We start from the raw sequence: 15,168 nt of genomic DNA, 5'->3' as shown, positions 1-15,168 counted from the left end.
ATTTAATCTTGGAGTTGACTGGCCCCTCACAGGCAGAGCTCTCTCTTCCATCTCCAAGTCAGAAAAACCAACCATGGTCCCAAAAGCAGCTACACGAGTGGCTTGAGGGTCATCCTGTAAGATCCAGATGGAATTGTACTGCAGTTTGTAAAGGCACTTCTGCAAACTCCAGTGAAAGCTGATCTGCAGCATTAGGCACTCAAATATGTCCCAAGTTTGGCTGAAGTTCTCTTCCAACTTCCCTGCTGGGCCATTATTAAATATAATTGCAAGATACAAGGAAAAACACCAAAGAATGTTATTAGTTTATGAGGCTGGGTTGCCTTGGCTACTTCTGAGGTAGAATTAATAGGAGAAAACCCTCAATTGTATGAGGCCAGGGCTTCATTGTAGTCTCAAATTGTAATTTCCCTTCTCTCCAGTTTAAGGACAGCGGACATTATCTCAGGAATCTATAGATAGTGTCTGAGTCATTCTTTAAAGTACAGCTAAAATGTAAAAACATTAAATAACATATCCCTGCAGCTCCTCTGACCAGGGGAAGTGTTTGACACCTCATTTTACGGGCAGGGGAGAGTATGTGGAGGAGGGAAATTACGTGCAGAGAGTCATGTTGGAGTCCTGATGGTGGCTGAGCAGTTCTGACTCCTCTGCTTGCAGCTGGCTTTGCCCCATGGCTGAGCTGGTCCTGCCACCTCAGCATCTGATCATAGGAGCAGAGAATCAAGATGTGACTGGGCTTGGGGACAAAGATAAATGTACATTTATGATGTCCCAAAGGAGAAACTGCCATTCTGAGCTCAGTTTTTTTGTGCACGGAGCTGCTGAACCTCAGTTGGGAGTTTGGGCTTTCTGACTTTCAGGCAATTCTGTGCAGCATCAGAGCAGCCCAGGGGCATCACCATGTGAGCTGTGTGGTGCTCAGGGTGTGCTCAGGCTGCTGCTGCACTGGGGCTGCTCAGGTGGGAGGGCTCTGGCAGTGTTTGCAGCCTGAAGCATATTTAGAATGCATTTATCTGTGTGGAGGGAAAAGTGGCCATTGTCTGCTTGATTTGGTACTCCTCCAAGGTAGCCTGTTCTCAGTGGAGTGGCCAGGCAGTTTGTGGATCTTGACCCTGAATTTTCATCTGAGTTTCTGTCTAGGAAGGGATTTGGTGACCATGGGCCCTTGGCTGCTCCTTTCCCTGGTGCTGGTTCCTTCACTTCTTGGGTTGCTGTTGATGTTCTCTGCCCCGAGATGTGCGGGATGTCTCTGCTTTCGCCCGCGCAACTGAAGATCGAGTCTGGACTCTTCACTTTTCGATCTTGAGGATGTTTATCAATTCTTATCTATAAAATTTTCTTTCTGCCCAGCCGAGATCTGCTCAGCAGGGCAGCCACAGGCACTCTGTGTTGTCCTTTTATACTACAAACTACATATAACATATTTACACTTAATTACCAATACCTATCACCTGTGTTAGACAGTGCACTTCTACTCTAAACCAATCCCAAAGTGCCAACATCACTGCAGAAAATGGAGAACAAGAAGAAGAAAGAAGAAGGACTAGACATGCCCTGATTCCTCCATCTTGTCCCCATAATTCCCATACCAAAAATCCTAAAATCTACATTTTCACCCCTTGAATATCTTATTATTACACTATTCAAACCTGTGTGACTTTCACATCCCCATATAAAGCTGGCAACTCGCTGCAAGGATCAAAATCAATTCCCCAGGTGTTCCGGGCAGCATACCAGGGTCTCTGAGCCCCTTGATGGGGTCCTGGCAACTCTGGACACCCAGAGGGATGCGCTGAGTTCCCACATTCACCCAGGTGTCACCTGGCTGCAGTGGAGAACCTCTCATGGGGCAGGAAGTAAAAGGACACTTTGGAGTGAAATCGGGACTTGCAGCTAAGGAAAATCCCAGGCTGAGCTTTTCCCTCTGCAGAGTCGGATCCTGCTCTCAGCCCCAAAGGCTGCCCTGCTTCTCCTGCAGCTCTCCCTGGGGCTGGGTGTTCCCAGGTGTCTGGGGCTGCTCTGGGTGTCCTGACCCCGTGGGTCACCCAGGCTCAGCAGAGCCCTGAACCCCTGCCCTTTGTGGCCTGCTGCCCTTCAGCCACTGAGCTGCTGCCTCTTTGTTCTGGGCTTGTCTCCTTTGCACGTCCCCACCCCTCTCTGGGAAAAGTCAACATTTGCCTTGCAGAGCCTGGCCAACAGAAGGGGTCTGTATTCCATCCCAATGGCAGCCCCGGACCTGCAGGGCTCCCTTGATAAATCCAGCGGTGTTTGTTGCCAGGGGGACCCTCTGAAACACAATTTTGGGAGTTCTGTGTGTGTGAAACGAGCAGGGAAGCTGTGAGCAGCCACTGGGGCTGAGAATAAATATGTGATTGCATTGAGGTTATAAGAAGATGGCAAGAAATTGATTTTAACTCTAAGTAAGGATGACTTTTACATTTTATTTTGTTTTTATCTTGTTTTTAAGTCATCTAAGGATGACTTTTAAATTTTATTTTGTTTTTAATGTGAAGTACCACGTTGCTGCTTTGTGTGCTGGAGCTGCACATGGTGCAGGAGCAGAGCAGAGGGGCAGGCACTGGGCTGGGGGGTTTGCAGCAGGACTTTGCAGCATTGCAGGCCTGGGGGAGTGGGGAGCAGAGCTGTGGGGTGGCTCAGGAATATTTGATCCATATGGAAATACCACACTGGAGTTTTAAAATTCCTTTCCCCTCCTTCAAATCTGCCCGTGGTTTTCTCCAGCTCATCCATGGCCACTGCCTGATGAACCTGAGGGAGTGAGGTGAGGGAAGCTGTGAATGTTGGGGGGTTTTGGAGGGTGAAGGATGAGCACTGATTATTTGTTTTTCCCTTGTTTCCATAGTGCTCTGAGTGCTGAGCCTCATCCCTTGTCCACTCAGGCTCTGGGGGACACTTGTGTTATTAATGTTAATTAACCAACACATTTCTAGCTTGCAGGAGCTCTTGTGGCAGCTGGTTAATGTAAGAGTTTGATGATTAAAGTGAGAGTTATTTCCTTCTTTAGCAAGGCTGCAGCTTGGATGGGTTCAGATGCTTTCCCTCCTTCCCTCCTCTGCTGGGATGCTGCAGGTTCTGCAAATGGGACCAGGTCCAAGCTGCTCTTGCCATGACTTTAAAAGCTCAAAACCCCCTCATTTAGTGAAAATGTCACGAGGTACCTGTTAATTGAGTTCTAGTTCTTGGGCCCTGCTTCTCTCTCTTGGATTTTGTCAGATAAGGATTGTGAGCAAGAGAGGAGTGTGGTGAAGACAGAAAAAGTTTAGAGGAACAAGATCTCTCTGGAAATCTGGTCAGCATCAGCAGTGAACTTGTTTAGCATCAGCAGTGAACTCCAGGCAGTGAACTTGGAGGGATTTTAGACTTGGTGGTGGTTACCAGCTCCATCCCCAACCAGCAGAGCTTCAGGAGAGCCGTTCTCATTCCCACACAAACCATTTTCCCTTTCCTCCTGCTGCTGAGTAAAAGCATCCCCTGAGCCAGCAGAGCTGACAGCACATATAAAAGACCCATTTTTGCAGTCTCTTTCCAATTTGTGTGGACATTGGTGGTGTGAATGTTCATCTGCACAAGTCATCTGCTGTGGTGACGTGGCACCTTCACCACTGCCCGGATTACTGGAACTCTCCAACCAGAAGGATCACAGATGATGACTAACACACTTTATTTTCTATGAAAAACTGCTTGTGCTAATTTTTTTTTAGTGCTTTCATGATTGTCCAGCCTATCTCTGAATGAGTATCAGCTGTGAGGAATTTGTGGTCAGTAAAGAACAGATGATCAGGAGGGGTGGTGAAATGATCTTGTTATTTCTATGAAGTGAATATCTGAGGACTGAGCTTACTCACCTCAGAATAAACTCATGGGGAGAAGGGGGAGTCTCTGTATTGTTTGAAGGCCATTTTAGCTCTTGAACAACTTGCCAAAGCACTTGAAATCACTCCAATGTTTAAGTCTTGACACTGAAATTGGATTTCTCCAGAAAGCCAAGACTTACTTTAAGCACGAGCTTGAATCCACTCTGACCAGACTGAAGTGTGTGCTCTGGGGTTTGTGGGTCAGCCAAGGCAATTTTCTGGCCTTAAGCTTTATGGATGCAAAAATTGATTTCCTGAGAATTACTGCAGTTTAATTTGAGTTAACAATTTGAATCGCAGCCTACATTTGAGCCAAGGTTCAATTGCTGTGTCCCCTGTCACCTGGTTCTTCTACCTGACAGCTACCTTGCTGTGGCCAGAGCACTTCTGGCCCTGGGGAGCCTTTCTGACCCTGCAAAAACTGAGGCCTGAGTTCTTGCTGCCTCTTATCATCAGCACAAGCTTTTGGAACATTTTTTTAGTGTTAGAATGCTTTTGGCACCTGCTGAAGTAGAGTGTTGTGGTAGGAATAGATGCATCTTGCTAATGCCAGTTTTCCTGTGGTTTCCATTTGAGGGTGGCTTCCTTCAGGGTGATTTTGACTCAGGCTGGGTTCTTTTTGAGTGTGAACTCATGGCTCTGTGTGCTGGTGAGGAGGGTTGTGGGGCTCCAGCTCCCATGGGTGGTGTTTTAGGCTGTCTGTGCTCAGCCTTGGACCTGGACACAGCTTGTTGGTACATCTAGGCTGTGTTGGAGAAGGTAGTGGAGCAGTTCTGAGTCTGCAATCAATGCCCTTTGGCCACAGCATCCATCCCTCCATCCCTCCAGCATCCCTCCCTCCATAATCCTTCCCTCCATCCTAGTAGCATCCCTCCCTCCATCTCCCTCCATCCCTCCCGCATCCCTCCCTCCATCTCTCCAGCATCCCCACCCCACCAGCATCTCTCCATCCTGGTGAAATCTCACTTTACTGCCAGAGATATTTGATCCAGAATGAAACCATGCACTAGGGTTGAAGGTTTTTTCTTTTATTTTTCTAGCTGTGCTCAGCTCCTTTGTAAAGAGTTTCTGTTACACAGAATCTGGAAAAGTGTCTTTTATTCTTCAGTGCATGTTTCTGATTAGTATTGGAAATGAACGTGAATTTTTTCCCCTTATTTTTTTTTCCAAACTGTATTCCTTTTGAGGTTAATGTTGCAAGTGGATTTCAAGCTAATGGAAGAGAAGCTGTAATTGTGTGGTTCACTGGACTCAGAGCCATAGAGATTCTTCTTCCTTTGCTGATCTGCACCCAGATGTCCCTCCCTTGCAGCCCCCTGTGTCCCAGCTGTCTGCAGTGACCCTCCATGTGCAGGCTGTGACTCCAGAGATGTCCTGTGTCAGCATTGCAGCTCTGCAGCATTGGAGGAGCCATGGAGGATCAACCCATGGGTGGGATTTCCTCCTGTCAACAGCTCCAGGTCTTCTGCAGTCACTCTTTTTTATCCCTGGAGGATTTAGAGCCTGTCTGGGTGAGTGTCTGTCAGTGAAGGTAATTCCCTGCCCACTCTCTGGATGGAACCAGGCCATGGGTACATGATTGCACACCCTGAGAGGTCTGGGAGTGTTGAGATGGATCTGCACAATGGACAAAGAGTGGAGAGCCCTGTCCCAGCAGTGTGCACTGGTACCTGGGCAGGGCAGTGACACCCTTGCTGTCCTCCATGTGCTCCTGGGTGACACAGGAGGGATGGCAGAGGGCAGGATGGGCTGGAGCAGGTGGGGCTGGGTGTGTGCAGTGCACAGGGCTGCAGGTCCTGCCTTGGGGGGAGTCAGCCCTGCCAGCCTGTGCTCTAAACTGTCGCAGACATCTTTTTATGAAAAATATTTTTTTTTAGGATTTTTCTTCCTGAGAAGCTGAGAGGCCTCAGGAACAAAATGTAAACAATGATTATCTGCTGCTGTGGAATGCAACAGGTGCATCTGTGATTGGTCTCATGTGGTTGTTTCTAATTAATGGCCAATCACAGTCAGCTGGCTTGGACAGAGATTTGGAGACAGCTGCTTTTATTATCATTCTTTTTTTTTTTTTTTCTATTCTTAGCTTAGCTAGCTTTTTGATGAAACTTTTTTCCCCTACTTTTTTAGTATAGTTTTAATGTAATATATATCATAAAATAATAAATTAAGCTTTCTGGAACATGGAGTCATATCTTTGTTTCTTCTCTCAATCTAAGACCCCTGTGAACACCGTCTCACTAAACCTGCTGTTGGTGTGTGAGTGTTGTGACCCCTCAGAAGGGTTGTTCTGCTGAGGAGCCCCTGTTGGAACCCAAAATATCCCTCTGGGTATCCAGAGTTGCTGGGCCCCTGCCGGGGGGCTCAGAGACCCTGAAAAACAGCCCAGAACACCTGTGGGTTTGATTATGACCCGTGGAGCAAATTACCAGCTTTGTATGAGGACCTGAAAGTCACAGAAGTTTAAATAATGTAGTAATAAAATTATCACAGGATGAAAAGGTAGATTTTGGGATTTTTAGAATGGGGGTTATGGGGACAAGGGATCCGGGCGTGTCCAGTCCTTCTTCTTCTTGGCCTCCATCTTCTGCTGTGATGTTGGCACTTTTGGATTGGTTTAGATTAGAAGTTCACTGTCTAATATAGGTGATAGGTATTGGAAAGTAATTGTAAATATGTTGTACATAGTTTTTAGTATAAAAAGACAACAGTGCCCTGAGGGTGGTCAGAGTGCCTGTGGCTGCCCTGCTGAGCAGACCTCGGCTGGGCAGGGAGAAAAATTTTATAGATAAGATACAATAAACAACTTTAAGAATGAAAACTGAAGAACTCCAGCTCGTTCTTCGGACACATGGGCTGAAACAGAGACTTTTCACAAATCTTGGGGCTGCAATTAACAACTAAACTCCTGAGAAGTCCTCAGCACCCCAGAGCTGGAACCATCCCGAGGTGGCTCCACGATTTTCCTGGAGCTGTACATCCCAGGAAGCCAGGAGGAGCGTGGATATGCCCAGAGCAGCTCTGTTCTTGGATGGAGACATCTCCAGTGCTGTGTGGACACCCTGCAGTGCTGTGCTGGTGCAGAAGGAAGCTGAATTATCTGATCCCAGACCCTGCAGTCAATACATGCAACAGAAGCAAGGGTCACACTGCCTGCTCACATGAGCTGGTGCCTCTTTGCTGACTCCAGCACAGTGTGGGATGGCTCCTGCTGGTTTGGCCCATCCCTTTCCATCACCACCTTTGTTTGGCTTTGGTTCTTTTGTTTGTTTGGTTTGGGTTTTTACTGGACTGTGTAGAGAGAGCGAGTTCCTGAGCTGCATCCCCCATTGTTTGTCCTCTCTGCATGGGTTCTGTTGATAATGGGAACTGCTCACTTGTCCTTTTGGGTTTTATATCAGCATGGATGGCTTACAGTGAGGAAGAAATCAATCTCACATGGGCTCTGTTCACTGGTACATCTATGATGGGTTTTCTCCTTGAGCCAGGTCTATGAGCTCTCAGAGAACCCATCACACCTGAGATAGCCCAGCTACCCCAAATGGCACCCATTTTGGGTGCTGCTGCCTTTCTGCTGGGCCATATGGCCCCAGCCCGTGGATCTGGAGGGAATTAGTCATTGATTATAAAATGGGAAAAAAACTTGCTCAGAGTGAGCCAAGGTGGGGCTGAGCTGGGCTTTGTCCTGCTGAGGCGCATCTGCAGCGCTGAACAAGCCATGCTTGGCCTGACTGATTTTTAACTGTTGGGTTCTTCCATTCTGGGTTCCTCCTGGTGGGAACAAGGAGGAGAATCCCCAATTTCAGCTAAATAAAGCAGATTGCGCTGTGGTTCTTAGTCCACTGTGCTCCAGTGCCTTTCCAGCGTGGTTTTGGGGCGTTTGCACGGGGCTGAGGGCGGCTCACAGACACTCTGTCTGCACTGGAAATGTTTCATTTTCATTTACAGCTCCAACCTGGGGCTCAAACTGCTGCTCCCAGGCTATAAATAGAGGTAACCCCAGAACAGGCTCAGCCGCTGATGCTCTCTGCTCCTGCCCCCTCCCTGGCTTCTTGGCAGTGTGCTCACAGCAGCATATTTTTAGCTGTTGCTTTCTCCTTATTTATTCTATTTTTTTGCCAAGCTGCCAGTTTTCCCTGCTGTTTATCTGCTTTCCAGGACTGTGTCTGGATCCTCCCTCTGGAGGGGCAGTGGGGCATCACAGATAGCAAGCTTGGCTCAGACTCTGCAGCTCTTCCTCCTCTATCTATATTTTCTACTAAGGTATTGGGCTGCCTGGATGAATTTTGTGTTTACTCCTCGTTTTCCCTTTGTCTGAGAGAGGATAAACAGCATTATTATGTATTATTAATGTTGTTAACAGGCAGTGAAGCAACAGCTGTCAGAAAAACCTCCTCCTAATGCTGCCTCCAACACAAAACAAATCAACTCAGCTCGTTGAGAGAAGGGTGAGAATGGTAATTCCAGCTCCCCAGAGCAAACCTGGGAGTCAGGGCACACAAACAAACCCTCAGAAAGGATAAAAGCCACAGGCTCAGCCAGGGGATAGATGCTCCAAGTCCTGTGTGTGTTTTTCCACTGCTGAAGTGGTTGCTGAAGGGAATAAAGCTGATTTCCTCGATGTGATCCTGTCCAAGCTTGTGAGCTCCTCGTTCAGCTTCCGTCCTCCCCGCCGCAGACTGAATGAGCCTTTGAACATGAAAGGCTGCTCTAACCAGCTCAGCATGGCTGCACATCTGCATTCCTCAGCCTGCCACCCATCAGGGCTGCTTTGCTCTGCTTTTTGAGCCGTTCTAAAAGCTGGATTTCAGCACTGCACCTTGCCTGCACACAGGGAACTCAGAGGTGATGTGTCTGCACAGAGCAGAGCTGGGATGGGACTGCTCTTACAGCCTGGCTCAAGAAGAGCTGTTTAAAAATCTGTTCATCAAATGAAATAGGGCTTTTCATTCTTTCTAGAGTCCAAAAAACCAGTAGGCATTTAGAAAGGAAAATATAATTAAAAAAAAAAAATATTCAGAGGCTGGGACTTAGTGCCCGCAGGGAACTCAGAGGTGTTGTCTCTGCACAGAGCAGAGCTGGGATGGGACTGCTCTTGCAGCCTGGCTCAAGAGGAGCTGTTTAAAAATCTGTTCAGCTGTTTAAAAATGTTCCTCTGTTCAGCAGAGGAAATAAGGCTTTTCATTCTTGCTAGAGTCCAAAAAAGCAGTAAGCATTTAGAGAGGAGAAAAGAATTAAGAAAAAAAGATTCAGGGACTGGGTTTAATAGCAAAAATATGTTTAAAATTTAAAATGCACAAGTTCCCAGAAGCTTCAGCCCTTGTCCTGCTGTCAGTGATGGAAAGTGGGGCTGGCTGAAGTGTGTAGCACCAATCTGCCCAATTGCATGCAGGTGAAGCTCCTGAGCAGACAGGCTGGGTGTTCCTGTGTGGGGGTGCACAGTCCTGCTCTGTTTTTGGCTCTTTTTGGGCAGAAAAGGGCCCTTTCTGAGCAGGGGGATGGCTCTGGGTGGGGCTGCCCATGGGTTCTCCTGTGTCACCCTCTCCCAGGAGCAGCCCTGTGGTTCAACCACATCACGTTGTAGGCACAGAGGCTTTTTATGCTGGAAAAGGAAAGGGACAGAGCAAACACACATGTGCATATATATATATGTATGTATAAATTTATATACACAAGCACAGGCTTCTGAGCATGAAATGCTTTTTCCATCTCCAGCTGCCAGGCAGTTCAGCTCTTTTCCCTTCCTTCCCTCTATCCCAGGCCTTACTGTATTAAAGTTTTCCTGCCTTTTTTTCTATATATATCTATTTAATTTTTAATATATTTTTTCCCCTGTATGATGCACTCTTCTAGCTGACAAGATTTGTAAGGTTGTGACTCCATTACAAAGCACAGTTTAGAGCTGTTCTGCATGATCTTTTTATTTTCTTCCCTATTAAAGAATTGTTATTTCCTGCTCCCATATTTTTGCCTGAGAGTCCCTTAATTTAAAATTTATAGCAATTTGGAGGGAGGGGGGGTTCCATTTTCCATTTCAGGGGAGGCTCCTCCCTTCCTCAGCAGACACCTATCTTTCCAAACCAAGACAATAACAATGTTTGTCATCTTCAGGGAAAGGTGGAGGTCTCTCCTGAGGTGTTTTTTGGTTAAAATAACGTGTAACTCTTCCTGGATCTGAGAGATGATTGTACAAAGCAGATTCCTGTGCCTTGCCAGATGCAGAGGGATAGCAGGGGGGTAACTCCACACCCCGCACTCACATGGATTCCTCACTCCAACCTCCTTTTTGCTTTAGGAATCACCCGGACCTCCAGCGGGAGACTTCGGAGGCTCAGTGACCAGACAAGCCCGAGTAAGTGTGTGAATTTGAAACCTGCTCATCCAATTAAAAAAATATTTTAAAAAGGGAAAATAGGGAATAAGGAAAATAGGGAATGCAGGAGGTGACACTCAGAAATGTTATTTTCTGCCATGGTTTGAAAGGCAAAGTTTGCTGCTAATAAATGAAGAGTTCTCTATGCTGGAGAAAGAAAGCAGTACATGTAAAAAAAAAGTTTTATTTATATATATATATATATATATATATATATATATATATATTAAAGCCCCAACAAACTATGAAAATAGAGAGAACATAAAATATTCCTTACTATACAATGGGTCCAGAGACAATAATTACCAAGCTCCAACCCAACTCAACACAGTTGCAACAGGAAGCAGGAATGGCCTGTGGTTGAAATCTACTTTAGTCATTAGTAGCTCTTTTGGACTCTCCTTAGCTGTTATTTTTTGTTGGATGTGCAGATTTATGGATTATAAGTGCTTGTGGCTAAATTTGCAGCCCTAATTGCAGCTTAATGTTTTGGAAGCTGCTCCTGATTCAGAAGGAAGCAGGTGGGAGGGTTTGTTTTTCTTGCAGAAGGTGTTTCCCAGCCTCAGGAAAGCAGCAGCAGCAGGATTCCCAGTGCTTGGGAGTACCTGAGGCTGTGTGCTCTGTTTGTTTGTGTGTGCCACGTGCTGGGGCTGTCCCTGGGGGCTGTCTGCAAATGGAAAAGGCACTGTTCTCATCTAAAATACTCCAAGGGAAGATGAAGCAGCCCTGCCTGTAAATTTCAACAAGATGGGCACAGATAATTCTTGTCATATTTAATTTTTCCCTTTAATAGTTATTGCTGTTCCTATTTTATAGCTGGGGAAAATGGAGCAGCAGCTGAAAGCTGTGCCCTGAGCAGTGCCTGAGACAATCCTGGAATAGTTTGGGTTGGAAGGGACTATTGAATTTGCAGGGAGGAATGATTAATCTGACTCCATGTTCTCAGAAGGCTAATTTATTATTTTATTATACTATAATATATTAAAGAATACTATACTAAACTATACTGAAGAATACAGAAAAGATACTTACTGAATGCTAAAAAGATAATAATGAAAACTGGTGACTCTGTCCAGAGTCCCAACACAGCTTGGCCCCAATTGGCCAAAGGGTGAAAACAACTCACAGCAGAATCCAGTGAAACAATCACCTGTGGGTAAACAATCTCCAAACACATTCCACATGAGCACAACACAGGAGAAGCAAATGGGATAAGAATTGTTTTCCTTTTTCTCTGAGGCTTCTCAGCTTCCCAGCAGAAAAATCCTGGGCGAAGGGATTTTTTTCAGAGAATGTGAATGTGACAAGGGACCTTAAAGCCCACCTAATTCCAGCCTCATTTTCTCTTCTCCCTGCCCCCCAAACCCCACTCACCTCCTCAGCACCTTCAGCTTCCATCCTCTCCTGTCCCCTTGGTCCCTCTGCCACCCAGTTCCTCCCTCCAGGCTGGATTTGCTGTTTCAATCCATCTTCTCAGCCCTCACATCCTGCCTCAGCTCCCAGATGGACTTATCAAAACAGAGCTTCCCAGCTCTTCCCTCGGCGTGGGTGGCAGCACAAAGCCACCCTGGGGGTGCCTTCCTGCAGCACTGACTTCAGAGCTTTGCTGGAAGTGGCCACCAGCACGTGTGGGATGGGGATTAGTCATGGATGGCTGCTTGAACATGCACTTGGACACCCTGGGAGCTGGGACATTCCTGCCTGACCCTCCTGAGCACAGGGACAGATATCTGTGGCACAGGAGAAAGTGGCAGGGGCTGGGACACTGCTGGCATCTGGAGCTGCACAGCCTTGAAGCATCACCATCGTCAGTGGGAGGATGGAATTATTTATGGTCAGAGCACCCCAAACTGGTGTTAAGTGGCAGCAAAAATTCATTGAGTGATGATTATTGGGGAGTTTTGGTGTGTTGTGTGACACAAGCTGTTTTATTCATGACAGCAAGGCCAGGAGGGCTGAGCTGAATTTTAGAACTGAACTTTAGAACTGAATTTTCGATCTGATGCTTCCAAACTCGTCCAGCAGCACAGAACTGGCAGTTTGGAGTGCAGAGTGTGTTTATCTTGTGCACATGCACAAACAAAGCTGCTGCCTCAGCCCGGGCACCGCCTGCTCTCATGTGCAGACAGGACAGAAGGGGGAATTGGTGCAGCTCCAAAGGGAACTGGGGTGTAGGGAATCCACATTGACAGACACAGCACATTTGTTCAATCTTGTTTTCCTTAGACTCTAATTATATACTTTTCCACTTTTCTGGTGAGAGACCTTGTAAATTTAATTTTTTTTTCAAGTTAAAAAATCAAATGAGCAGTTCAGTCCTTCAGTTTACATTGCAGTAAATATTTATGACTCCAAATAACTGCAGCTCAATTTCCCCTTGTTTCAGGCCCAAATTTTCCCCTCTGCACATCTGGCCTTGCACCCACAAGCTTTTATTTCTGTAAAAGATAAATTGGAGTTGGGATGACTGAGTGATGGTTGCAAGTGAAGCATTGCAGAAGGGGCTCGGTTGCTTTGGGCTCTTTGCCACCCTAAACAAAGAAAGGGGTGACATTTCCACAGCCACCAGCTCCTGGGATCCAGGGAGCTCCACATCTAATCTTGTTTTATTTGGTTTTTTCCCCCTTTAATAGCTATTGATGTTCCTATTTTGTAGCTGGGGAAAATGGAGCAGCAGAGAAGCTGAAAGCTGTGCCCTGAGCATTTCCTGTGAGTCCAGGGATCCTTCCCCATGGGCTCTGAAACTGAGAGATGTGAGGCCAGGTGGGTGGAAGAACTGAACACACATAGCTGTGGGCATAGTTTAAATTGGCATCTTTGCTTTAACAGGGACAGCAGGATTTCAGGAGGGCTCACTAATTTGGATTGCTCAAAATTCATGGTAGATATGACAACAGATCTTGCTGTTTCCATCCTTGACTTCGCACCTTGCCCTGAGGAGCATCTCCTCTCTCTTTGTGCCTGGAGTCTGATAGAGGACGAGTCTAAAACTGGTTTTTGTGAGGCTGGGGGTTAACCAGAGCAGAGAGATCAACAAAAGCAATGTCAGGAGCCAGGGGCTCCCCGCTGGAGCGTGCATGATGGCTGTTACATAAGCAAATCAGAGTGCTATAAAAACCATGAGGTGTGTGGGGGGTTTGTCCTCAGGGGAGTGCTGCTGTCACCACTGTCACACATCTGCAGCTCTGCCACTCACAGCACAGCCCTGCACGTGTCACTGGAGCTTGGGAACCTTGGTGCAGCCCTTCAGCTTGTCCTGCATCTGTCTGGAGCTTCCTGCTGGCATCTGGGCTCCAGGAGGGAGTGCAGCACTCCAGATCCAGCAGTAAACTGGGGGGATGCACAGTGGGCACTGAATGATGACAGCAGCTCTTTGGTGTGTGAAATGTCCTCAAGCTGCACCAGGAGTGGTTTAGATTAGATATCAGGAAAGATTTCCTCCCTGGGAGAGTGGTCTGACACTGGAACAGGCTGCCCAAGGAAGTGTGGGATTTTGGGAAGGGCAGGGCATAATTTGGAGAGGCAGAAAATCAAGGGCAGCTCTGTGGGCTGTGTTAGAAAGGGGCACTCACTGGCACCTTTGCTTGTTATGTAGTGTCTAAATGCTTCTCCTGGGTAGAAAGAGGAGGGACTCCCACCCAGATGTTTGCACCAGCTCAAGCTCCTTGTTCATGTGGGTGGTGGGCACTGCCACTCACAGCACAGCCCTGCATGTGTCAAACTGAGCTTGGCAACCTCCTGAGAACCCTGGCACAGCCCTTCAGCTTGTCCTGCATCTGTCTGGAGCTTCCTGCTGGCATCTGGGCTCCAGATGAGAGTACAGCACTCCTGGTCCAGGACTTGCAGGGGATGCACAGTGGGCACTGTGGTGTCAGCAGCTCCTTGGTGTGTGGTGAAACATCCTCAAGCTGCACCAGGGGTGGTTTAGATTAGATATGTATATATTTAGATTAGATATCAGGAAAGATTTCCTCCCTGGGAGGGTGGTCTGGCACTGGAACAGGCTGCCCAAGGAAGTTTAGAATTTTTGGAAGTGCAAGGCATAATTTGGAGAGGCAGGAAGTCCAGGCCAGCTCTGTGGGCTGTGTTAGAAAGGGGCACTCACTGGGACTTTTGCTTGTTTTGTAGTGTCTGAATGCTTCTCCTGGTAGAAAGGGGAAGGACTCCCACCCAGATGTTTGCACCCCTTGTTCACCATCATGTGGATGGTGGGCACTGCCACTCACAGCTCATCCAAACACCTCAAGCATCCTCAAACTGCCCCAGGGGTGGTTTAGATTGGATACGAAGGAAAATTTCCTCCCTGGGAAGGTGTCTGGCACTGGAACAGGCTGCCCAAGGGCGTGTGGGATTGCCATCCCTGGAAATGCTCAGAAGTGGTGTGGCTGTGGCACTCAGGACATGGTTTGGTGGTGAGCACAGCATTGCTGGCTTAATGCTTGGGCTCAGTGAACCCTTGGAGCTCCTCTCCAGCCCCAATTCTGTGTCTGCAGCACAGAGGTGCCTTTTGCTGTGCTGCAGCAGCTGAGGGGTTAACTGCAGCCTGTGGTTGCAGCCTCATGGCTCTGGATGTGTCCTTAGATGAGGTCATAGGGATTTCTTCGGGCAGCCTCTCTCTATTCCCCTTTGTGTGAGGCACCAAACCCTCAGCCAGCTGTGCAGCTCTCCTGGCACAGCGTCCCTGGGGACAAACCCTGCCCTGACAGTGTCCCCCCATCACACATGGCCCTTCTCCTCACAGGCAAAGCAGCAGAGCCTGCAGCTTGGTCACCAGCTGGGGAGGTTTTCTCTTTTTTGTTGATAAATGTCTGAGATGGTATTTTCTGTTTGGACTCAGATGTTTATTAATTTTTATCTATATCACAGTCTTACAAACTGTGAGTTCTACAGTATTTAATAAGCTAAAAATTGAGTCCTGTC

General features: G+C 47.3%; 1 protein-coding gene across 1 annotated transcript in view; it reads left to right on the top strand.

Moving 5' to 3' along the window:
- SEPTIN9 (septin 9) overlaps positions 1 to 15,168 on the top strand; it is a 150,771-nt gene that overhangs the window by 17,419 nt on the left and 118,184 nt on the right. The window contains exon 2 of the mRNA XM_064728370.1: positions 10,171 to 10,227. Coding sequence (XP_064584440.1) covers positions 10,171 to 10,227 — 57 coding nt within the window. The remainder of the gene's footprint in view (positions 1 to 10,170; positions 10,228 to 15,168) is intronic.

Source organism: Zonotrichia leucophrys, chromosome 18 (genome assembly GCF_028769735.1).
Source record: "Zonotrichia leucophrys gambelii isolate GWCS_2022_RI chromosome 18, RI_Zleu_2.0, whole genome shotgun sequence".
NCBI classification, from domain to species: domain Eukaryota; kingdom Metazoa; phylum Chordata; class Aves; order Passeriformes; family Passerellidae; genus Zonotrichia; species Zonotrichia leucophrys.
This window is presented reverse-complemented; position numbering and strand designations above follow the sequence as displayed.